This window comes from Ceratotherium simum, chromosome 10, assembly GCF_057802395.1.
Source record: "Ceratotherium simum simum isolate JZ-2026a chromosome 10, ASM5780239v1, whole genome shotgun sequence".
NCBI lineage: Eukaryota > Metazoa > Chordata > Mammalia > Perissodactyla > Rhinocerotidae > Ceratotherium > Ceratotherium simum.
In genome coordinates, this window is record NC_141909.1 from 83,415,242 (window position 1) to 83,439,690 (window position 24,449).

The following is a 24,449-nucleotide window of genomic DNA, read 5'->3' on the forward strand; positions in this document are numbered from 1 at the left end:
TTGAGACCTCTAGGTTCCTTGCCTGTAGCACAGCTCCACAGAGGGGACTGCACACATTTGATCAAGTTGACAAGATAAGGGAGTCCAGGTGTGGCTTGATTTGGTAGCTGTGAGGGCTGAGTGCCTCGCCTCAACACTGGCCATCAGAAGAGGCTGGACATGGTTCTGTGCCCTGGCCTGGCAGCCTCAGCACTGGCCTGGCTGTGGGCCGAGGAGCACTAGCTGCGGACAGGGAGGGAGGCCAAGGAGCTGGGGATTCCTGGGGCTTTGGGACACTCCACTCCTACTTCTTTCTGGGGTCTCCTCTTTCTAAATCGATTCTGCCCTGATTTCTTTTAGCCAATACCTTGCATGCTCCTCTCTCTCTTCTCTCTTTCTTTCCAGCCACCTAACTAGCCTGAAATGCTCTCCCTTCTCCCTACCTCTTTCCAACCATCCATGTTTCCCACCCTGGAACCCACCTTGACCCACCTTGGGTCAAGTCCTAGCTCCTCCTTGAAGTCGTCCCGTGCTCCAGCCCCGGAGCTCCATCTCCCTCACCTCCGAGTGTCTTCCTCAGTCCGTCTCAGTTTGCCCACCAGGTTGGCACTCAGTTCTGTGCCGTTTTCTTCTGCAGTTTCTTGTCTGCTGTTGTTGCTCCGACGTGATGGTGTGATCTCAGGGTTAGTGTTTGTATCCATGTGGCCAGTTACCTTCAGGAAGCATTTCTGGGTCATGATACCCTATATGTGGGAAGCAGTGTGCTGAGTGGGGTATGTGTGTGTCACACCTCCTGCCTTTAAGGAATTTATAGTTTAGAAGGGAGGATAAAACACGGCACAAACCACTACAATAGGAATCAGACAAACGGTAGAGACAAGACGGCATGAGGAGTCATGGGAGGAGAGAGATGGGAAGGGCTCAGGAAGAGCCTCGTGGAGTGGGTGGCCTCTGGGGTAGGTCTTAGAGGGTCAAGAGAGTTTCAGCTGGTGTGACAGGACAGAGGGAGGAGGGCCTTTCCGAGGTGAGAACTGCTTGAGCACAGGCCCGAGGGTGATGGGTAGTCCAGGGGATGCAGAGAGGCTCTTGTGGTGCTGGAGGCACTCAGGGCGGCGCGGGAGGCCAGCCCAGGGCACTGCCTACCTCTCTGTCCTCCAGGAGGTCACTGGAGCCAGGAAGTGAACACGGCTCACTTGGGCTCCCCACGAGGACTCAGCAGTGATGGAAGATGGGGGGTGGAAGCTGCGGCTGCACCTAAGTTCTCATAGTCCCTCCCCCAAGCACATCTCACCCCTGAGGCCAGGTGCCCCAAGTGAAGTTTTGGGGGACCACAGCACCCAATGGCCAGTGTCCTGATGGGATGATTGAGGGTCAGACTCAGTGATGGGAACACATAATGATCTTCTCAACTTGTGTGACTTTATTTTCCCTCACCCCAAAGGATCACAGACAGAAATCAGCACAAGCCAAGGTCCAGGCTCTGAAAGAAACCTGGGTATTACCAGATAGGAGCAGGTCATAAACCGAGCACACACTCCCAGCCTGGGTGGCCCCTCAGACGCCCACGCCTCCCTACCAGGGGTGAGTGGATTAACCTGGTCATGTTCTTTGTGGAGAAGGCACTGCTACAGATGGCCATCACAGCATCTTGTGTGACTCAGTGTCTCCCCAGGCTGGCCTGGCTCCCTCCTGCACACGTGCTGCCCTCTGCCACCTGGAGGAGCAGGGACAGCTCCCACTCCAGGTCTTCGATCCTCTGAGCCAAGTGGGCTCTTCTCGCCTCCAGCATCAGGGCCTGTTCACTCTTCAGGGCCCAGTGTCCTGTATTCTTTCCATCTGGGCCATCTACTTCTGCTCGGTGAGGTCTGTCTTCCTGCCATGCACAAGGGAAGATGCTGGGAACCACCTAAAAAGGACACAAATGGAAAGAGGAGACGTGACCCCTGAGAGTTCTAAGCTCACTCTGCCCTGAACCCACCATGTGACCTGGGCATGACCCTTGTCACTCTGGCAGTCTCTAGGCAACAACACCCATTGGAACACTTGGGAAGATGCCAACAAGTTACCTCCAGAGACTGACCTCTCGATTGACTAATAAAGACACAGTGTCCCCTGAGTTTATGTTGCCACATTAATGCACAACAACAACTAATTACATCATTACACAATCATCATGTTTAATAATTTGGAACAATTATTGAATAATTAAATCTTGCGGCATTTAAAGCCCCTCAGCTCGTCCTGTTTTTCCCTTCCTTCATACCAGGGATATTTGTATAATGTCTCTTCAAGCATGGAGTTTTCTGTTACTTTATCCTCATCAAATCACTATCATCTGAGCCCCTCAATACATCCGATGATAGGTCCCTGCACCTAGTCCCCCCACAGTGGCCCTGGCATCACAGCTGTCTGTCTGAGGGGAGGGAGGCTGCTTACAGAGGAACCGACCCCACAGCTTGGTGTGACCTCTTTGGAAGGAGTCTGGATGAAGCCCAGAGAATGAATGATAAACATGTTGAGAAGAGAACACAATGAGAGACTGGCACCTGCATTTGGTTTTCACAGGGAGGAACAACCTTCGGGGTTCAGGGGTTATGGGGTTCAGGGACCCTTTATGCCTTAGGAGACACAGTTCCTGCAGCCCCCTTGGGAAGGGCATCTGTGCATTTTGTGGCTGTTACATGGCCCCACCATACCTGGTTTGCACACAAGATAAATTTTCCTGCGGTCCTTTGAGACCACGGGTGCCTTTATTGTTGTTTTGTCTTAAAAGAAAGGTCAGTTAACCAAGAACTGATTTTCCAGACCTCCCAACATCACGGTCCAGGCACACATGATGTTCTCATGGAACTCCGATCTCAGGGAACATTGCAGGTCTCCCCACTGCCAGCCCCTCTGGGCCCCACTCCCAGGGTCACCATGGCAGGTGGCCCCCCCGGTTGTGAAGAGGGGATCCTTGGTGACACATGAGTCCCGGCGCAGACGCCTGCTCCAGGAAGCTGGTGACAGGAAGTGCCCACCCTGCCCTCCACCACCCAGAGTGTTGTCCATTTTCAGCAACTTAGCAAGGCAGGGATGAGGGTGAGAGGAGGGAGGCCCTAGGCTTGGGCGAAAGTCAAGTGGGTGCCAAGAACTCAGGTCAAGAGAAATGGGGTTTTAGTGCAGTATTTTAAAAAATCAAACAAAACTAAGGCCCAGCTGCTTGCTTTAGTAAACAAAGTTTTACCGAGCACAGTGAAGACACAACTGAATTATCACATCTATCTCTTGTCTTTTTCCCCTTCAACCTTCCCTATGTCTACACCTTCAGAAGCCTCAGTTAAGATGGAGGACAATCTAGATGGATGACGCATCTCATGGAAAACTCCTTGTTCCAGAACCGTGTGCCTCTAGTTATGCTGCATCTAGAACAGCTATTTTTGTTGCTCCCTTTTCATGCTGTTCCTCAATCTTTCCAGGCCATTCATTCACTAATTGAGTGTGCTTCCCTGTCTCTAGACCCATTTGCCAAACCAAACAAGCAAAACTGGACTTTGGCTGATGGGCTTTCTGGTCAGAGCTGGTTGTTCTGATCCCAACCCTCTCCATGGAAGGGCTGAGACTCCGTGAGCCCCACACCGTGAGACCCAGCTGTCTGTGGACACCACAGGAGCTGAGATGGTGGTCTGCTGGGCTTACCACAAATGTACTGTGTTTGCTTGGGGGCAGTTGGCCTGGCTTGTTCTCTTCTGTCTGAAGCTCTAGGACTTGAGCAGTGAGCTGGAAGAACTCTTCATTCGGTTCATCCAAAGAGTCTTCCACCTGCCATATCTTTCTCTAGAAACAAGGGACATATGGTCTTCATTACTTTTACTTGTATTCCAATTTGATTAAAAATCCATTGAGCTTCTCCTCCATGACAGGCAGTGGGATCAGCACTGGATAAGAGTTGAGGTCAGATCTTCTCTCAAAGAGTTCAGAGCCTAAAGACAAGAAAACCCAGACCTACCATACAGCATGGTAAAGGCTTTGTAGAGGAATGCACAGGGGCTACAGGAGCAAAAAGCAGGACATCTAACCCAGGTAGGCGTGGTAAGGGAGAATTTTCTGGAAGAGGGGACATTTCAGCTGAGTCTTAATGATGAATAGGAATTAGCTGGGTGGACAATAGGAGAAGGGCATGCTAGGCAAAGGGAACATGAAAACACAGAGATATGAGAGAGCATAGGGAACATTCGTCCACCTGTCATTCAGTCCATCCATCCATCCATCCATCCATCCACCCACCCATCCACCTGCTCATATGAGAGAGCACAGGGAACATTTATTCATCTGTCAGTCCATCCATCCATCCATCCATCCATCCATCCATCCATCCACTCATATGAGAGAGCATGGGGAATATTTGTCCACCTGCCAGTCCATCCATCATCCATTCATCCATCCATCCATCCATCTATCCATCCACTCATATGAGAGAGCATAGGGAATGTTTGTCCACCTGCGAGTCCATCCATCTATCCATCCTTCCATCCATCCATCCACTCATAAGTAAGGAAAGACTTATTGAGCACCCAGTATATGTCAAGCCAATGGTCAGTCCTGGAACTCCATTAGTGAACTTCCATAGATTTATAGTCTATCAAGAAAGGCAGACATAGAATAAGGAATTATGAGTGATGAGTGTTACCCGAGGGGATGTTCAGCTTGTTGTGGCAAGTAGTCAAAGTTCAGTTTGGTGGTAGCGTGGAATTTGTTTGGAAAAGTGGAAGGAGATGATGCTGGAGAAATGGAGGTAGGAACTGAGGACGGCAGGCCATGGAGGGCCTGGTGTGCTAGTCTCAGCTACTGTGGCAGAGACTTTTTTATTAATAGAACTTGATTTGTTGGGAGTGTCCATGTGCCCAGCTGAAAAACTGCTTATCTTAGAGTCTCTTATAGATAGAGATTACCATATGACTAAGTTTTAGCCAATGAGATGTAAAAGAAAGTTGTTGGGGGGATGGATTCTGCAAAACCTCTTTAAAAAGAGAGCTGACTTAGTTGGCCTGTGCCCTTTTACCTTTTGGCCTTTCCAGCAGCCGTCTTGTGACCACAAGTGACCATGAAGATGAAAGTCATGTGTTAAGGGTCATGAAGCGGAAAAATAGAACGAAGGATCCTAGAGTTCATAGGACATTGTGGATGGTGATGGGTTTGCTTTTGAACATATTAAATTGAGCTATCTGTGGGGCATCCCACGAGTTAATACAATGTCTGACTGCATGGTGAACTCAGCTGTCACGGAAAGCCCACCTCTTGCTCCACACATGAAATGCCAGACAAAATACAAATACAAATGCAGAACCATGTCTGAATGGGAGTGAAGAGATGAAGAGACAAGTTAGGGGTAGGAGGGAGTTGAAGGCATGTGGCATGTGGGTATTCCTCCTTAGAGGCTGAGGCTTTAACTCCCACCTTGGGCAGGCCTTGAGGCCACAAGGTCATTCTTGGTGGGAACTGGTCCAGTGCTGCCTGAGTAAAGTCTAGACCCAAGAAGTGGTTGTCCCTTCTCTTAACTGGAATTAAAAAAACCCTACATCTGCCTGTGCATACGGCCCTGTAGCTGAACAGGTTTCTTGTTCAGGGCTGAGGTTGGAACAGAACTGATGTAAGAAATTGGAACCACGGGGCTGTGCAGCATACCACAGAAGGCCAGAACCTTCTACCCAGATGAAAGACATGGAAACTAACCTACAAACAGGACTGGAAGCAGCGAATCCCATAGTGTGCGAGTAGAGACAACCACAATGGCTCCACAGGGAGGCTCACACAGAGGACAATCCCACTGAAGGTGACTCAGACGAAAACAGAAAACAGAAGGAAGCCCAATGGCATGAGAACCAGCAGACATGATGAAAATACACCCAAGAAACTAGAGATAACAGTGAGATCTGAGCATAATTGTCAGATAAACTTGTTTAAAGTGTGAAGAAAGACAAAAGAAAGAATAGAATCCAAAAAAGCAAGAACAAGAACATTATGGAGACAAAGAGAAATCTAGAAATGAAAAAATGTCAAGAGAATAACAATGTGATTGATGGATTACATATAGACCTACCTGTAGTGAGTTTGTAGAAACTTCTGAGGGAATCACCGGGAATGTAGCACTGAGAGACAAATAGATGGCAAACATCAAGGAGAAGTGAAGAAATAGGGAGGTAGAAATTTTAAGTACTGTCTAGCAGTGTCCGTTAATAGATGGTACTTTTTGGCATATGCATTTTTACAAGTGTTTGTATTGTCTGTACTGTGTGTGGACTCTGAGGTGCCCTGCTGAGCTGACTGCCAGTTCCTTGAGCAGCGGGATGGGTTTGTCATGGCTGAGTCCCCTGCTCACTCAACTCAGACCCTCACTGGAAGCGCCAGTGGAAAAAGACAGGGAACTAAGGGCAAGATCTCCTTCCTCTGCCTCATTTGTGTTTCTGAATGAGGTCAGGCAGCATGAAACGGAAGAAAAAGCACACGTTTTTGATGTGGATAGGATGGGATTTGAAACTCTCTTGGGCAAAGTTACTTCCCCTTTCTGAGCTCAGCCTTCGTGTCTGATCACGGAGCGGGAGAGGAAGGTCTGTCTCAAAGGCTGCCGAGGATCAGGCGGGGAGTTCTCTCTGACAGTGGTGACCCCAGGGCCTGGCTCCGAGGAGGCTCTCAGGAAAGAACGTCTTTTCTTTCTGCTCCACTTGGGCTCTGATGTGGCTCCCTGTGTATTTGGCAGAGAGAAAACTACCCACGGCTTAGTTCGCGGGAATGAGGGATAAAATTGTATGTGTTTTGGACACCGGTGGCTCCCCATGTCGTGTAGCTCCGTAGTGTCACGGACTGTCATGGTATCTGCTATTTCACCTTCACGACGAGGGAAAAGGAAAAAATGTGCTTCTCAGAGAAAGAGTTTTTTGGTCTGTGCCCACCTCAGGATGCATGCAGGAATAGTGCCAGTGAGAGCTGTAGTATCGGCTACGTCTTTAGGAGCAGAGTCAATTGTTTTAAATGAGTGGCAAAAACAGGGATTTCTGAGGCTGCTCTATTGACAAAAAACTATGTTTTATAGGTTTACTTCCCCTTTCTATTCCCTTTCACATCAGATCTGCACTAGATCTGCCCTTAAAAAGACAATGAAAAACAAAAATATGCCAGAACAAAAAATCTCCCAATTTTTGTTTTTCGTTTCTTTGTGAGGAAGACTGGCCCTGAGCTAACATCCGTGCCCATCTTCCTCTACTTTATATGGGACGCCGCCACAGCATGGCTTACCAAGCGGTACGTTGGTGCGCCACCGGGATCAGAACCTGCGAATCCCGGGCCGCCGAAGTGGAGGGCGTGCACTTAACCACTTGCGTCGCTGGGCCGGCCCCCCAACTTTTGTTTTTCTAATTTCAAAGGTAACCCTTGTTCAGTGTAGAATATTAGTAAATATAACATGTAAGCGTATGAAAAAGTACAATAATGGCATCCTAATCCACTGAGGTAGGCTGTGCTGAGGGCCCCAGATCTTCGCCTCTCTCTGCTCCTGTGTCCTCACACTGTGGGGGGCGTTCTTCTTACCCCTTGATGCTGGGCTCCACCTTCTGACTTGCTCTGGCCATTAGGATAGGCAGAAGTCACTGTGCCAGTCCTGAGTGTGGGCCTCAAGAGCCTTTTGTGATCCCGCCACGCCTTGAGAAGGCCAAGACCAGGCCAGCCCACTACAGAGCCCCAGGCAAGCCCAGCCTAGAGCTGGGGCCCTGCCAAACGCTCACACGCCTTGCCGAGACCCGGAACTGGGCCCGCCGGGCGAGCTGGAGCAGAGCAGCTGAGCCCTGACACTTAACTGTTGTTGACCGCGGAGGTTTTGTGTGGTCGGTCCTGCGGCACAAGCTAACCCATCTGCCTGCCCTCATTCGCACACTGCAGTCTCTCTCCCTCCCCCAGGTGGGCTCGCTCCACTTTTGGGGACTCTCTTTCTCTGCTGTTCCTTTCTCTCTTTTAAGAATACACAGAAGCTCACATATGAAACTCTGCCATACGTGCAATTCTCTGTCCTCATCTTTTACTTTAAAGATATTAAAACTTCTCTATAACATCATTTTTAGTAGAGGCATTAATATTTCATGATACAGAATTCAGATAACCCTTATGTTATTGGAAATTTAGGTCATCTCTATTTATTTTTATATTATAAAAAATTGCAATCAACATGTTTCTTTATTGCTTGTATTTAAAAAATTATTTCCCTTAGAGAGTGTCTTAGAACTGGAGATATTGAGTCAAACAGAAGGAATATTTTAGAGGTTTTGGATACAAATTGCCAGATTGCTTTCCAGAAAGGTTTTAATTTTTTGCCCTTCAATCAGCTGGATATGGGGGTGTCCATCTCTTGAATCCTCACAAGTACTGAGGACTTTTGTGAAGTGTTTTAGGTAGAAAAAAAAAGGCATCTAGTTTAGTGAACATTTCTCTGATTCTTGGAACATTTTTCTTATAATTTTACTTGTTTGTATTTCCTTTTGGTAGGGCCATTTACATGTTTTTCTAATGGAGTAACAGTATCTATTAATGGTCCATTTTTGACCAAGAGAATCCTGTTTTATATTATCACACGATCATATCTATTGTTGCCATCCTTAGTGATTTTTTCCATTGTTTTGAAAATCCCTTTAAACCTTCACAGGCTCCACCCCTTGCCCTGTGAGTATTCTAACAGTCAATAAACATTTGTTGATGGAATGAGTGATTTCTTTACCAGTGGTCTCCAATCCTAATTTCTTTCTCTACAAAATCTCTTCCCAGTCATTTTTCTCAACCCTGTGCTTGGTTTCTGTCTCCCAGAGTTGCCCCTGGTGTGTAGGTAACAAGCAGGGCTGAGAGGCAGGACAGCTGGACAGCACCAAACCGGCACGGGGTGAGAGGCGGGGGACGCGGTGGCCCAGAGTGCCCCTGATGTAGAGAGGGCCTGGCTCACAGAGCCGGGCTCCTACCTGCAGCTCAGGAGAGGCTCCGTGCCTGTGTCGAGACCTGCGCCCCCGGTGTCCCCTCCTTTGGTGGTACCCTGGGGCAGCTGTCGAGGTCCTGGGTCCTCCTGGGGGCTAGGAATAAGAGGAATGAGAGGCACCCTTCTGGGCCTCTGCTGCCCAGTAGTACATACCCCCAACCAGAATAAAAAAGACGTTGGCCACTTTTAACTCCTCCCTGAGGTGGCTGAGATTAGAGAAGTGACAGGGAAACTGACAAAACCTTAGATTCCCTGAAGTGAGGCTAACGCACCCCCACAGCCTTCTCTGCCTCACAGATGAGTCATCTGTCAGTGACAGGTATGCCACCCTGGAATATGCCAACTTGGCATAAGGATCATTTGGAGCTGAAGGCAGTTGAGAAGAAGCAGATACTAGAGAAGGTCTCTGCCCTCCCCGTTTGCCTAAAAGCAGGACGCACATTTTAAAGGTATCCCTCTCCCCGCTCTATTAGGAAGGACAGAAGCTGATCACTGGAGACAACTCTAGATTTTAGCCTAGAGACGGCATCAGAAGAACCTACACAACAACCTGCTAAGACCAGCCCGCATCTGCCACTCGTCCCTCTCATATTTACCTTCTCACAATTTGCCACCCTAGACACTTGAAGTCCTTTTCTTTTTCACTGCTCTACAGATTTATCGTTCTTTTGTTAAGATGCCACATGAGCCCCAGTTCTAACCATCCCTTTGAGTCACTCATCCTGGGGGCTCCATGCGTCTGTGCCATGCACATGCCACTGCACTTGCATTTTTCTTTTGTTGATCTGCCTTTGATCAGTCTAATTTACAGGGACCCAGGCGGAGAACCTGAGATGGGTAGAGGAAAAGGATTTTTTTCCCTTCCCTACATCAGACCGGCTTTGCACCTGCTGACGCTGTGGCCATCAGGGCCTCTCCACATGGTGCCCCTTCTGTGGTCCAGTCACTGCTCTCTGTCCTCACCCTTTCAGACTTGGGGGTCAGTGAGGTCATCCCAGGGAACTGTGCTGACCTGTGTGGTTACATGTACTTGCCCACACTTTTATACATCATCCTTTATTATACTCTCCTCAAATTTTTCGTCCAGAATGTGCCAACTGCTTCCTGCTAGGACCCTGGTCAATACATGGCTGTACTCTCCAGAGTTGCCTTGGGCAACTCAGTTCTGGATCTTAGTATCCATGCCTTGAAATGAGAGGGCTGGACTATCTCCAGCGAGCCTTCGGGCCTCTGGAACTGGTCTCAGTTCAGGAGCCAGATCTGAGCTTTCTTACCTCCGTGTCTTTGTCAGTGCTACCCTACTCCAGGAAAACCCTTCCCCCAAACCGCCGACCCTTAGGACCCTGCCCTTATTTTAAAGCCTGTCTTAAATGATATGACCGTCACAAAGCCTTTCTTGATCCTTGCAGACTTCTTTAAACCTCCAGAACCTTTTATGATAATCATTTATTCTTCCTGACCCCTTGAGCCCTGTGTTACAGACAGCAATAAGTATCTGCTGAGTGACATTATCCTCAGACTGCAGCTCATGGAGCTGGTGGGAAAGGATTTGCTTAAGATCCACGCCATTCAGGGCAGAATCAGTCTGAAGTCCAGGGCTTGGGATCCCGAACTTGCCTTTCCTTTGTGTGACCCTTCTTTCTGGAGTCCCTGATCCTCCGGGGGCCCCAGGCCCTGGGACTTGAGCAGAAGAGTCTAGATTCCTCTCCCCTGGCCTGTAGGAGACTTTATTCGTATAAGCTTTCTAGGCACCTTCAATAAGAAAATCAATAGAGATGTTTCTGGGAGGAAAGGCTGTCTGAGGCTCTGGTGGAGGGATAGAGGGTAGGTTAGTGCAAACACGCCGTCAGGGTGGGCTCTGAGAGCCAGACCCCCTGGGCTGGAATCCCGGCTCTGTCGTTAACTTCAGCTCTGAGCCCATTTCCTCATCTTCACGATGCAGTTAGCAATGGCGTCTACTTTATAGGGCAGTTGTGGGGTTAAAGTAGATAGCAGATAAAGTGCTTATCTCAGTAGCAGTAAATACAGCCGGCAGTAATTGTTACCATTCATCATTATTAAAAGAGGATGCAGGGAAAAGCAGACCGTGCATCTAAACACACGGATAGAAATCAAGTCAACATGAGCAAACAAACCCATGTTAGCCTCCTGGTTGACTTGGAGGAAGAACAAAGAGACCACGTGGCTTTGCCCCAGGAGAGATGGTGCATCAGAGGAGAGAGCTGGAAGGAGATGGGGTAGGGATACTATGTCTGGGGTCAGCCAGAGTGAATGTGGTCTCATTCCCACGAGTGGGAACAACCCCAATAAATGACATGACTTCTGATGAGTTCCTCAAATCAGTGAACCCCTCAGCAACCAAAGTGGGGGTTACTGTGGGCAGGGAGCCCTGAAAACTTACAGCTGGATTTGAGTGGGTTAAGGCTTTAAATTAGTTTCTGGTTATGAATGAAAAACAAGACTCTCAGTGCCAGGGAGCTGAGAGCCACACCCTAAGAACACAGCTGCTTGGTGCCTTGGTGCTGATGCCTGCCCCCACCTTGCACTTTGATGCTCCTCATCCGAGAGCTGAGGCTGGGGCTTCAGGAGCATGTCACTCACCAGTCGAGGGTCTTGTTGACAGGAGGGAAGAGGCTGTTCACCCCCCTGAGCAGAGGCCTAGGAAAAACGGACAGCCCTGTAACTTTCCTTTGGTTCTGGGCCCAGAAGAGAACAGTGATGAGAGCAGCGTTCTAATCAACATGGGCACATGCACTGATCTGAGCTTGGGCTTCCAAGTCTCACTGTAGTGTGGCCGAGGACCACCTGGTGCTCCTGGGGGCCCCAGGTGCCTGCCCCGTGGCAGTTAAGACCCAATGTGGGTTGTGGCCTCCTTTATTAATGCCTCCAGGCCCCTTGAGGTCATGTGCCACCACCATGGATTCTGCCCTGTTGCACTGGGTGTGTACCACGCGAGGACTCCTGGCCAGAGGTCCTCTGCATCCTCCTTCCCTTTGACGTACTGCTCTCAGGGTAGGATCCGTGAACTATTCTTCCCTCCTGAGCTCTGTGGGAGGGGCCAGATCAGCTAGCGGACTGGGGAGATTGTTTTCAACAAACATTTTGGAGGAGATCCAGAGCTGAAGCCGGGGGTTAACCTATGAGCACAGGCCGCGCACCTGGGTTTCTGGTGAGAGTGCAGGGCCACCTGCAGAGCATGAGGCCTGAGTGAATGTGAGTGTGTGGTGTAACGTGTGTACGTGTGTGCCATGTGTGAGTGTGTGATGTATGTGCATGCATGAGTGTGTGTAGTCTGTGTGAGTGGGAATGTGTGCATTTGTGAGTGCATGTGTGTGCACATGTGTGAGTGTGAATATATGGCCCGAGCGTGTGGTGTATTGCATGTGTGAATGTAAATGTGCGTGCATGTGGTTGTATGTAGTGTACACATGCATGTGAGTGTGTGTGTGCGCGCCTACTGAATCTCCATGGGGTCAGGCTGACAGGGAAGCTGTTCTGCACACACAGGTGTGCTCAGCGGCCCCTGGGAGTCTGTCACCTTTCTGCTGGCCCTGGCTGGTTGCCCCCGTGCATAAGAAAGTGCAGGTGCTAGGGCTGCCATCACTCTGTCAAGTTTCAGCTGAAAGCCCTGGGGAGACACGCTGGGGGTGCCTCCTGGGGAAGGACAACGAGAAGGACCTCAGACACATCATCTCGTCTGACCACAGACTCCCCGCCTGACGTTTACTTCACTCATCCTTATTTTTGTAGCCTCGTGTGTGCTTGTGTGTGTGCCTCTCACCTCTTTATTTTACCCTCTCATCCCGGAACCCATTTCCACCACTCTCTTTCCTTGAGGTGTCCGTTCCCGTGTGCTGAGTATATGTGGACGGGTGCAGAAAGCTGCGTGGTATTCTGTGTATGAATGGTTCTGTTTGTATGCAGGGTCTCTTCGCTTCCTACACATCTCATTCTGTTTCTTGCTTTGCTTAAACACAGAAATGTTTACAGCTCTACCCATCTTTTATTGACACGTCATCTGTTACTCGTGACTGCTCTAACGATTCTAAGTCTGTGCTGCTTGTGCATCTCCCAGGCACCCGCGACGCCCACCGCCCAGCGCAGCCCTGTGACGAGCACGGTCTCCCAGGGCCGCGCAGCGAGACTGCCTGGAACACCTGCCCAGAGGGCGTTTTCTGGGTTACAGGATAATTTCACCAAAGTGTTGATTAATTGTTTTTTTCTTTTTAATTTGCTAAAGCTTCATTACATACCTTTTTTGGAAAAAAGTGCCCGCCACCAAGAAAAAAATGGAAACTGTCTGCTTCGGTTAGCAGTAGCTAGAATGGAATGGGCTTCATTCAACCCTTGACAGCCAGCTCCATCCATGCCCATGGAGAGGATCTTTAGGACACAGGGTTTTACAGCTTAGTCTCAGGCAAATTTCTGAGGAAAGTGGCTTTCTTTGTCCTTCTCTTTCTCATGATCACTTGGCCACATGTCCCAGCCCAGAAGTGTCTGCCGAGAAGTTTAAGAAGGGGGAATGGTTTGGATAGAAGATCAAGGAGGCTGTTGAAATCATTGCTTGGTCTCCAGGTTCCACAGGCCACACATGCACACACACACATGCACGTACACCACACACACCACACATGAACACACCACACATAAGCACACACCACACACACATTCATATACATGCACATACACCACACACACAGACACACACATGCACACCACACACACACACACCCCACACTCACACACAGGCACATACACCACACACACGCACATGCCAGGGAGGGTCTCTGGCATCTGTCTGACCTGCTTCCCGACGCTTCTTCCCTACGGCTGGGATCTGGAGGGCTGATGAGGACAGATGGACCCCTTATTCCAGGATTGCGGTCGTGAAAAAAGTGACACAAGTGCCTGGACCTCAGCCCCAAACACTCCTTCGTGGAGAGTGACCTACACTGTGGAACAAAGGGTGAGAGCCCAGCCTGGCCTGGCCAGCCTGCCTACCCAAACGGGCCCGGGGACTCCACGGGAAGGACTGTGGCTGGGCTCTGGAAGCTGGAGCCTGGTGGTGAGTGACAGGACCTGGAGACTAGCAAGGTGAGCTCCTTTATGCCCTTCAGCTAGAGACGGCAGGGGTGTGTAAGGGAGGTAACAGAGGTCAGGCCTGGCTCTGTCACTCTCTGTGTGACCTTGGGCAGGTCCTTTAGCCTCATTAGGCCACAGTTCCCTCCTCTATAAAATGTGGATGATGATAATATCACTCAGAGGTTTCCTGTGACAACTGAGTGGGTTAAATGAGGTAACGCGTGCCCAGAGCTCACAACAGCACCCGGGCTGTGGAGGACAGCGCCCCGAGACGCTGGGGTCTCAGAGCTCCTGAGAGCCCCGGGGCGCTGTGCACAGAACCGCCGGGCAGTCTATCCTACTATTAGCATTCCTCCTAGACAGTGGCTTCCAAACTTCTAAATAACACAATAAGAAATTCATTTTTCATACACTCCTGTATGTATGTATGGGTATATAAAACTGCAAGAAAAGTTGCATGAAGCAATGCTACCTTTTATACATGTGTTACTTCTGATAGTTTCAATTTTATTCCTTTCTAGTTTTTTTTTTTTTTTTTTTTTTTTGCCAGTTGCAACCCACTAAACTGACTTCCAGTAAGCTAACAAGCTGCAGATTCACAAACTGCTGTGGGAGATGGACATCAGCTGGTTTCGGGCTGATGCCTGGATTCAAACACGATGACCTGCAGCAATGACCTTGGGTATTCCTGCCTCGAGGCTGGGCCTTCGCAGATCATGCTTTGGGGCTGGGGACTGCTTGTTCCTAGAAGGGAACAGCGCCCTCCGGTGCCCACAGGTCCTGGCCAGGGCGGCATGAACGCTCACCCTGTCTCCAGAGCACAGAGAGGGCTTGCGGAGTCTGGCAGAGTGCAGCCACTGCCAGCGAGAGCTGGGGGTGAGCCTGGCTGGTCAGAGTGGCTGGGTGAGGGGACTACAGAGCCCTAAGTCCTGGAGTCCCCTGCCTGTGTGGACTGTGACACAGCCTTGGAGGAAGCATGTGGTGGCTCCCTTCCCTCCCCAGGCTGGCCTCTGCTGGGCACTCACAGGGTGGGAGAGGGGCCAGGAGCAGAGGGGGTGACAGACTCTGATCACTTACAACACGAGGCAGGTCACACTCCATGGCAGGTGGAGCTGTGCTTCGTTCAATGGCCCAACTACAGGGACATCAGGGCCATTCAGGGGTAGCTGGGAGACTGCACACCCAGAGCTGTCATCCACTGGACCCACACAGGGGGATGCCTGGTTTTGGGCTCTTTAAACTCTGAGTGTGGCTGAAGCCAGAGAGCATGTGGGGGGCCCAGGGATGTCCCTCCACATCTGTCCCTGTCCTGCCACACTCTGTCTGAGGACTTGGAGCCCCAGTGGGCCCTGAACACGTGCTTCCCTGCAGCGCAGCTCAACACCCAGGTCCTAAAGGAAGAAGCCGTGACAACCTGGAAACGCTTCCGAGTCCCCTGGGGGGGCAGGAGCATTTCAGAGAATCAGCTGTTGTGGGAGGGGCTTCCACTGGGTCCATAAAAGAACAAACGAACGTTCAGAATATTCACCTACAGACATCTGGGGCTGCTGGGCTGCGAGGTCAAGTGGACTTCAGCTTTCCATTTATATACATACTCTCTGTACTGATGGAACGTTTGTAAGGGGCGTGTGTGACTTTTGCCATTTAGAAAAACAAAACTAAAGGTATAAACTAGGGAGACTGTCAAGAGCCTTTGGGTCCCCGTCACCCTGACGTCCTGTTCAAGGTCAGCCCTAGAACACGGTGGTGGGTGTGGGAGCAGGAGAGCTGGGGGAGACCTCATTCTGCCACCATGTATCTGAGTCCACGCCCCTCCCTGGGCCCAGGACCATTCCCTGTGTTCAGGGTTGAGGCTGTCATTTACCGCACAGGAGTGCTGAGCACCAAGTGAGATGGTAGATGTGAGATGCATAGGCAGACACTCTACGAGGTTAAAGTTCATATTATGACTTTCCACCTGGTGTCACGGCCCCGCCCCGGGGGCCCTGCCTCTCACCTAGAGGACGCTGCCAGGGCTCCCTTGGAGAAGCCGCAGTGGGGCCGCCCCACCGCTCATTTCTCTGCCCAGTGTCTGCCCCGGCGGCAGCTTTGGCCCCCGGCTCCAGGTCTCTGCCCCTGCCCAGAGCTTGCTGCTCAGTGGTGCTGAGGCCCCGCAGAAAGTCCTGGAAGAACCAGGGCTGCATTATGAGTGTCCTTCTTGGCCCAGGCAATTTCAAGAAGGGGGTGAGTGGCTGTTCCCCAGGGCAGTGGGGGTGATGGTAGCTTGGTTGTCTGGGAGTTGGGGGCTGACCTTGAGCCCCTGGAGTTGCTGGCTGGCGCCCCTGTAGAAGGCCAGTGCGTCACTCCTGTGCTTGCTCAGCTGCACCGCCACGTACAGGCTCTGGTCCTCAAGCTTGTCACACAGTGTACGGATGCTGAAGTCCTCTAGGGTCTCCGCAGGGCACGGCTCCCCTGCGGAAGAGGTCTTGGGGTGAGATGGTGTGATGAGCAGGAGCCCTGGGCCTGGGGGTGCAGGCTCAGCTACTGCGCTCCCTCCCATCAGGGCTTCCATCAGGGCAGGGCAGAGGAGAGCAGAGGACTGCCTGCAGGAGGAAGATGGTGGGGGAGGAGGGTTGGCTCTGGAGAAGAAAGATGGAGGTCAGGTTTGATGGGAGCAGGAGGAGGAGGGAGGCCTTCAGGGGCAGGAGGTGGCAGGGGCAGCAGAGAGCCTCCTCTGTGGTGTGGGTGTGACTGACCAGGGCCCACAGCCTCTGTCCGTCTGGCTTGGAGTCACCCCAGAGCAGGGTGGTGGGCACCACCTCACTGCGCGGCTAAGGGTGGACCTCCCTTTCCTGGACAACCTGCCAGCCACCGAGGAAGCTGTTCGCTGGGTCCTCCAGGCTGTGTCTGACTGCGTGACCTCTGCCCCTTCCCTCCACCTGAACTCGTCTCGCTGTCCCCACGTTCCCACAACTGTCCTGTGTTGTCCTGTGCAGTTCTCATCCTGTCTGTCCCCCTGCTCTGTGGACGCCTGCCTAGCCGGGCTGAGGAGCTTCTCCTCGGGCCCCACAGCACCCTGCGCTGTGCTCAGCAGACGGCAGACGCTCACCAAGTGCTTCTCTGGCTAAGGGGCCTCCTCTGGCCTTTGGGCTGCAGTGTGTGACCCAGGCCACCTCCAGGAGAGGGGATCTGGGCAACCCCACGGAGGCTGCTGTCTGCCCAGTCTCTGGGCCCGAGTGGGATTCTCTCCCATCCTTCAGGAACATCTCTGGGCCAAGAGTCTTAACCCCTTGACCTCCTTCTCCCTCAAAGCCCCTCTACTCTGCCAGAAGGACAGGTGGGAGGGAGGGAGGCCTTTCCAGTGGCCTTTCCCCTGTGGAGTGTGGAGCTGGGCCTTGAAGGAAGAAGGAAGGAAGGTGGAGTGAGGCCGCATTTTGGCCTGGGGCTCAGCCAAGGCAGCACCTGCAGGAACATGAGTGTGAAGCTGAGTGAGCGCCCACTGTCAGCCCCTACGCTGCCCTGTCCCAGGCCTGGGCATGCGTGTGGGGAGAAGGGGAAGTCCCATCCATGCTGGCGAGGCGACAGGGGCAGTTCTCACCTTGAGAGCAAGCACCGGCCCAGCTCGTATGGAGCCAGCTTTCCATCCTTCCCTCTCTGTGGCCAGCTTAGGACCCGTTCCCTGAGCTACCAGCCGGTCAGGTGGGACGAGGGTGGGAGTGTAGATCTTTAGAAGACAGGACTAAGACCTCCCACTCCATTGAGATGCCCCTCTCCATCTGCCCCATCACAACCCCACAGCAAAGGGGCACTTCACCCTCCCCTCAGGGACCAGTCCTCTGACCAAAAGAACCCTGTCCTGGCACCCCAGATGAGGCCTGCCTGGCCCCCCTCCTCCCGTGGGAGCTCCCAGCAGTCCTGGGCCCTGAAGAGAGGCTGCATTTGAGGGTTACAGTGCTGGGGTCAGTCGCAGACTCTATGCAGCCCCTCAGTCTGTCCACACTGCACACACTCAGCACAGCCCACCCTGCAGATCACCTGCGAGGGATGCCGTGGGTTGGGAGGGGTCGACTTGTCCTGGGTTCAGTTAGTCCTCGGTGTCCCCATTGGGAAGGCACTGTCCTCACTGTCCAGAGCAGTCACCAGCGGAGAGAGGACCTGCCTCTAATCCCCACGCAAAGGCATAGTCAGGACAGCACAAAGCCAGGCCTGTCCTGGACAGTGTGTGCGTGTGCCTGCATGAGTGTGCATGCGTGTGTGCACATGTATGGTGTGTGTGCATGTGTGGGCATGTATATGCATGTGTATGGCATGTGCATGCACATGTGTGCGTGCTTGTATGTGCTTGTGTGTGTAAGGGTGTGTGTGGTGTGAGGAGGCCTGTGTTCAGGTTCACACGCCCAGCAAGACTCCAGTGCTGGTCTGAGCCCGCGATCACACTTGTAGTCGCTCATTTCCCTGCCCCCTGCCCCGGCCCTTGCACATTCAGCCCACTTCCTGGGGTCCCTGCAACTCTGCAGTTAAGAACCAGTGGAGGCGACCTTCAAGCTGCGTGAACCAGGTCAGTGAGGACTTACAGGGCCCTTCCCCTGTCCCCTTGTCTGATGCTGTCCCAAGTTGGCAGCCCAGCTGTTAACCCCAAGCAGGTGAAGGTCCCACCTCCACGGAGCCTCACCTCCACACCCCTCTGCACGTGCTTCCTGCTCACAGTTGGCGCTGGGGGTAGGTGCAGGGGGAGGTTTGTGTCCCCGAGGCAACACCCAGCTCTCCAGGTGTGAAGAGGAACTGACAGGGGCAGGTGAGTGACCCTGTGAAGGAGCCTGTGGAACAGTCCTCGCTCTTGCCCCTGCGGTGAGCTCGGGCAAGCGAGCCACGAGCTGGAGAATTGCCCTGGGGTCCCCAAGAGCTCCTGGCCAGCACAGTGAGGACCAGAGAGCTCTCGCCTCAAACCCAGTGGCACCCTCTCTCCAGCCCTTGCTGCCTGGGGACCTTGGGCAAGTCACTCACATCTCTCTCAACCTCAGTCTCTGTCTATGACGTGGGGACAGGCCAACACCTGGAAACACTCACTTCTCGATGCTGCTGTGAGGGTCAAAGGTCAGCATGACGTGTCCTACAAACCGCCAGCTGCAGACACACGGGTGCAGGGGTGTGGAGGGCAGGAAGACAGGGGAGGGGACTCACCGCACACCAGCATGGTGCCTGTGCCCCGGGGAATGGCTTCCTCCCTGCAGCTGGCTCCTTCCCCGGAGCCACGAGGACCAAGATCTTCATGGAACGTGAGGCTGGAAAGAAGCAGCAGCCTCAGCACACAGACACACATGGGTGGCGCAGGGCTTGCATGGGCCTGGAGTGCCAGTGAGGAACACCATAGGTCAGATCAGGAAGGCCTTCTTTCCTGAGTCCACAGGGCCAGGACCAGGCTTATGAGTGTGGGCAGGGCCAGAGCAGGGTGTGGCCAGACCTGCCGTGGTCCCTAGGTTGCGGCAGGGCTGGGAAAGGTGTGAGTGGCAGAAGGGGACTCCCCTGTCCCTGAGGGGCACATAGTCAGCAGGCACGTAAGGCTCCCCGAGGCCCCTCCACTGGGGTCTCCAAGTGCTCACAGGGCAGGCCTGGGCCAGCGAGGGTCTCAGCAGAAGGCCCAGGCCTGTCAGCAGCGCAGTTGCCAAGCCGACAGCCAGCAGCACCCCTGAAAGTTGGGGGGAAAGGGAAAGGGCCATATGATGAACACTCAGAACCTCCCCAGGCTGCACGGGGCCCTGGAGAGTGCCATTTTGCATTTGCCTCAGTGGCCCCTGTCTCTCAGTCTTGCTGCCTTTGGGCTTTAACCCCTCACAGTTCCCGGTAGAAGAACCTCCTTCCTGCCTCTGGGGCTATATGATGTCGGGTGTCCTACTGGGAATTTTCCTCCTCCTGTACCCCGCCATGAAAGGACCCCTCCCAGGACACTGCTGGCCTCCCTGGCACGTCCCAGTGCTAGCCTGTGCCTTGTGTGGTTTGCTGGCTGCCCAGTGCCCAGGTGGCTTAGTGCCTCGGCCCCTGCAGGGCAGCATTCTCTCTGCCCACCCAGGCGGGGCCATGACTATCCCACATTCTGGGCTCAGCTGGAGAGCTCAGTGCAGATTGCTGACTCATGGAGACAAGAAGGAAAGAAAATGGGAAAATCCACAGAGGAGTTTAGAAGAGGCAGCCCCGTGATCCTGTGACTCCACTCACCATGGAGGGACCCTGCTCCCCAAGGCAGCTCTCAGGAGCGAGGGGCGTGGGAGGTGGGGGAAAGGCGACCCCAGGGAAGGAAATTCAATTTTCTTTGCCTGGCAAGTAAAGGCCCAGTTCAAGGACAAGCTTGTCCTTGTGCCTACCCGAAGTCTTGGGGGCTGTGCCCAGAGTCACAGATGGGGCTGGACACATGCCTAGGGGTTCTGCTGTGCGACACTCCTCCTGGCATCTCCCCTCCCAGGTCCCGGCTACTCCGGGCTGTGGTCAGTACCTGTGATCGCTGCCCAGTCTGGGTCCAGGTTTGGCAGCCTGTGCCTGAGGACACCGTGCCTGATGAGCTGTTACGGGGAGGAGGGCTGCACGGGGGACAGGCCAGTGTCGCAGGCCACCCCCTTCTCCTTTACCAGCACCACCGCGATGCTCTCGGGAAGTGAGCTGTCTTGAAACACATATGTGCCTGGGTCCAGGAACTGGTGGACAAACCTGGGGGGTGAAGGGCCAGAATATGGAGAGTCAGCCTTGATGGGCTGCTCTCACTGTGCTGAGTTTGAGCAACCGTGAGCCGTGGCAGGGCCTCCCCAACGATGCATGGGAATAACGTGGTCCAGGGAAGCTGCCTGTGACCCCCACTCCTTCCACCTGTGCCCTCAGGAGGCCTCACCTGCCCGTGATTTCTTCTGGCCTCACCTCCCACATAGTCTGCAGCCTCCCCTCCTCCCCTGTGTCCTCCTATCGGCCATCAAGGAAGAGGCCATGACCCCTGCGCACGGACCCATGGCCCCTTGAGTCTCCCGCGGCTCCGCTGCATCACCTGGAGAAGTTGACGTGAGTCTCTTGCACCAGGTGGCCAAGTCTCCTGAAGGCCCCAAAGTCCCAGTGGGGGTTGCTGTTGAACAGGTGCTGCTTCTGGTACACGGGGTAGTGACTGGCTGGGCGATCTGGGGAGTGAGCTGGGTGGGGCTGGGTCCCAGCGTCCTCCCCAGCCCCAGCCTGGGGCAGCACACATCCAGGGGGCCCAGCATCTGGTGCTAAGGAGATTGAGCAGCTGAGACGCGGCTCCTCCTCCCATGTATGTAACATGCGTTTAGTAATCACGCTGCTGGGCAAGACCCTCCTTCTCTCAGCCTACAGAGAGGGCATGCTCTGAGCAGGGGCCCCCAGGCCCTACGCCCTTCTGTGTGTGAGCCCAGCCTGATGCCCTGGCACTCTCAGAGGCGGACATGTTCAACTTTGTACCCTTGGCAGGCAGCACGGTGTGGGCATGCAGCAGGCACTCAATGCATGCTGTGGGATGGCTGAGAGAATGAGCAGCTAAGGAGGTGGACGGGGCCGCCAGCAGAAATACAGACGGATGTTGCCCAGATGTCCACTCTGCACAAGGAGGCCTTACCTATGAGCAGGTGTCAGTTCTTCCTGAGCACCCCCCCAGTCCTGCATGATGGGGCTCTGATCTCCCCTCCCCTACAGGGGGAGAAGGGGGAACGCAACTGGGTTCACTGGCAGACGTAAATACCGAAGCGAAGACAGGGTGGAGATTGCCCCGAGTCCCAGTGGTTTATGGGAGAGCTGGGCCTGGAAAAAGGGCACGAATGTCCAATGTGGAGTTCATTTTCTGGGATTCCTTTCCCTCTTTGACACTCATTGCCTTGGCATTGCATCTCAGGGAGGAACTTCGGTGGTTACGTGACACATGAAACCAAACCCTTCATCGACCTCTACCTGGGCCGAGTGGCCATCCTCCTGTGTAAACCTGGTGAAAAGCACAGGCTGTGCTGCACACCTGGTCCATCCAAAGACAAGGACTGTGCCTGAATTCCACACGCCAGAGACCGAAACCTCAGCATCACCTCCATCTCGAACCTTCATTGTGTTGTTCCATGCAGGGCATTCTCTGTACTAATTTGTCGTGGTTATAAGACAATTAGCAAAACAGCTTACACTTATATTTATTTTCTATTCCATACCTCTCTACTCCATGTTTTTTTCTCCTGAAAATCCATTCCTTTCACAAAAGAAAAAATCTGTTGGAGCAAAAAAACAAAGCCAGCCTGGCCTGGCTGCCCTCTTTGTCTCTCATGCCTTTGTCCCTGTGTCAGCCAGCCCAGCTACTTGGTGTCCTGGGGCATCCTGGTGGGACCGCACCAGGTCATCCGCCGTGCGTGTGTGAGCAGGTGGATGGGGGTCAGGGGATGCCCATCCGCCCCACAGCAGTGCCCTGGGGAAGTGCCTGGCCAGAGATGGGAGGGAATTAAGTTCTCCAGAGGGCCCAGACCATCACTCAATGCAGGGAATGTGGACGTTGAGCCCAGAGGCAAGAGACAATCTTATCAGTGAGGCTATGTCCTGGAGGAGGACTCAAGCTTGTTCTGTAAGGTTCCCAAGGGTGGGAGTCACAGGGAGACAGGCTTATGCTTATTGCAGGGAGGACAATCGTTACAAACCAAGGTGTCCCAAGATGGAGGGTGCTGCCAGGAAGGGTTGAGGGGTCTGGCCCTGGGAGGGTTTCAGGCCCTGGCAGGATGACTGTGTGGCACAGAGCATACCTGCAGGCGGGCTGGAGCCCAGATTAGAGGTCCCCTTGGTGAGTCCCCACCTCCCCCCAAGGCACAGAAGTCTGACTGCAGGAGGACTCTCAGAAGTTGGAGCTGGAGCACCTGCTCCAAGATGTGGAATTGAGGCCCCTGGGGAAGTGGTCGATCAGGTCGAGAGCAGGGCGACAGCACAGGCCTGTGACTCGCTTCTTGAAGGCGTAGTCTGTATGTGATGTCACTGGACAGATGGACAGGGAGGGATGAGAGATCCAGGGTGGGAGGGCAGGGCCGAGGGGTGAAACTCACTGTGGGGGTGAATATGAAGCTGAAAAAGAATCGCATCCCCTTCTACCAGGCAGACCACTGGGTTTGGGATGTGGGGATGGATGCTGGGAGCTTGGGGGACAGGGTGTTCCCTGTCTGCAGTCCAATGATGCCTTTGCAGCTGGGAGCTGGACACAGGTGGTCCTGGAAGAGTTTGGGGAAAAAAAGCTGAAGGACCTGGCCTGTCTGGGGAGGCACACACGCCCGCCTCTTGGCCCCATCCTGTCTCTATTCCTTTTTAAGAGCAGTTCTAGCCCTTCCAGGGCCCTTGCCTCCCCAAGGACTGTCTTCCTACATGGCCTTCTGTATCCCTGCCAGACTCTCACCTCCCGAACCCAAGAGGGGTTCTGAGGGGCTGAAAGTGGGCGCGGCAGTGCTGGGTGCCTTCCCCTTCCTGGAGGAAAGCAGCCACGCCTTCGCCCCATCCACTCTCTCTGGGAACGCCTGGGCTTGGTACCCCCTCTGCTTACCTAGGAGGAGGGAGCCAAGCTTGTCCATGCCGGAGATGACAAAGCCGAAGATGCTGTGGAGGCCACACTGGACCAGAGGGACCCTGGCACTCCCTTAGAAGAACAGATCTGGGCCCAGAGTCCTGGCTACTTCCTGCTAACATGCAGCACAGCATTATATGCCTGGAGAGGGGAGGCAGGGCAACAAGACTTCCAGCAATGGGGGACAGAAACCAGACTGAGCCCTTGGGCACAGCCCCTGGTGACGTGGGCTCAGCAAAGCCCACTGTCAGCCTCCTTCCTCACTGATACTTGCCCAGGTGGCCTCCTATGGCCTGGGCCCCTCCCCATCTTCAGAAAACACCTGTGACTCAACTCAGGCCCCTGTACTGAGTCATCATTTGCTTCTCTGTTCTTTCTACCTGCAAATGTCGTACTTAAGGAACAACTTAGAAACATCTCCCTATCACCCCAAATCTGCTGTCCAGTCCCACGTCAGATGATCCTCCCTACCCTGTCAGTGGCAAGCAGACAGAGCCACCCAGAACCTTCCGGCAGACAAATACCCAGGGGGAGCTGGACTTGCATCCAGGCCCTGGTCCTCTGCCCCTCCCATCTCAACGAAGCATGGAGACCCTGAAGACAGACATGGCCAACACTGTGGTGGGCAAGAGACGGCCCTGCCCAGTGACCAGAGGTCTGGGCTGGGACAAGAGGCTCAGGCTTGGCTCTGGCAGGGTCCACACCATTTCTGGGACCATGGTGAGTGGTTTCACATCTCTGGGCCTTGCTTCGCACTTCTGTAAAGTGAAGCTGATGCTTCCTCAGGTCCCTTCTGGCATTTAAACTGGATGGTTGACATTGACATAAGAAATACCACTTATTACCTCCTTCTGCTCT

The 24,449-nt window shown here is 53.3% G+C and overlaps 2 protein-coding genes across 2 annotated transcripts in view; both read right to left on the reverse strand.

The window, feature by feature from the left end:
• Positions 1-1,636: 1,636 nt before the first annotated feature.
• Positions 1,637-22,111, reverse strand: LOC147916197 (uncharacterized). The gene is given in 13 exon segments (XM_087435749.1): positions 1,637-1,885; positions 3,658-3,795; positions 6,059-6,107; positions 8,955-9,062; positions 11,508-11,626; positions 12,507-12,622; positions 16,047-16,212; positions 16,341-16,501; positions 19,229-19,314; positions 19,556-19,715; positions 20,517-20,728; positions 21,057-21,235; positions 21,929-22,111. Coding segments are annotated over 13 exon segments (1,926 nt in total).
• Positions 22,112-22,877: 766 nt separating this feature from the next.
• Positions 22,878-24,449, reverse strand: part of LOC147916198 (uncharacterized) — a 52,115-nt gene continuing 50,543 nt past the window's right edge. The window contains 2 exon segments of the mRNA XM_087435750.1: positions 22,878-23,014; positions 23,571-23,637. Coding sequence (XP_087291876.1) covers positions 22,878-23,014; positions 23,571-23,637 — 204 coding nt within the window.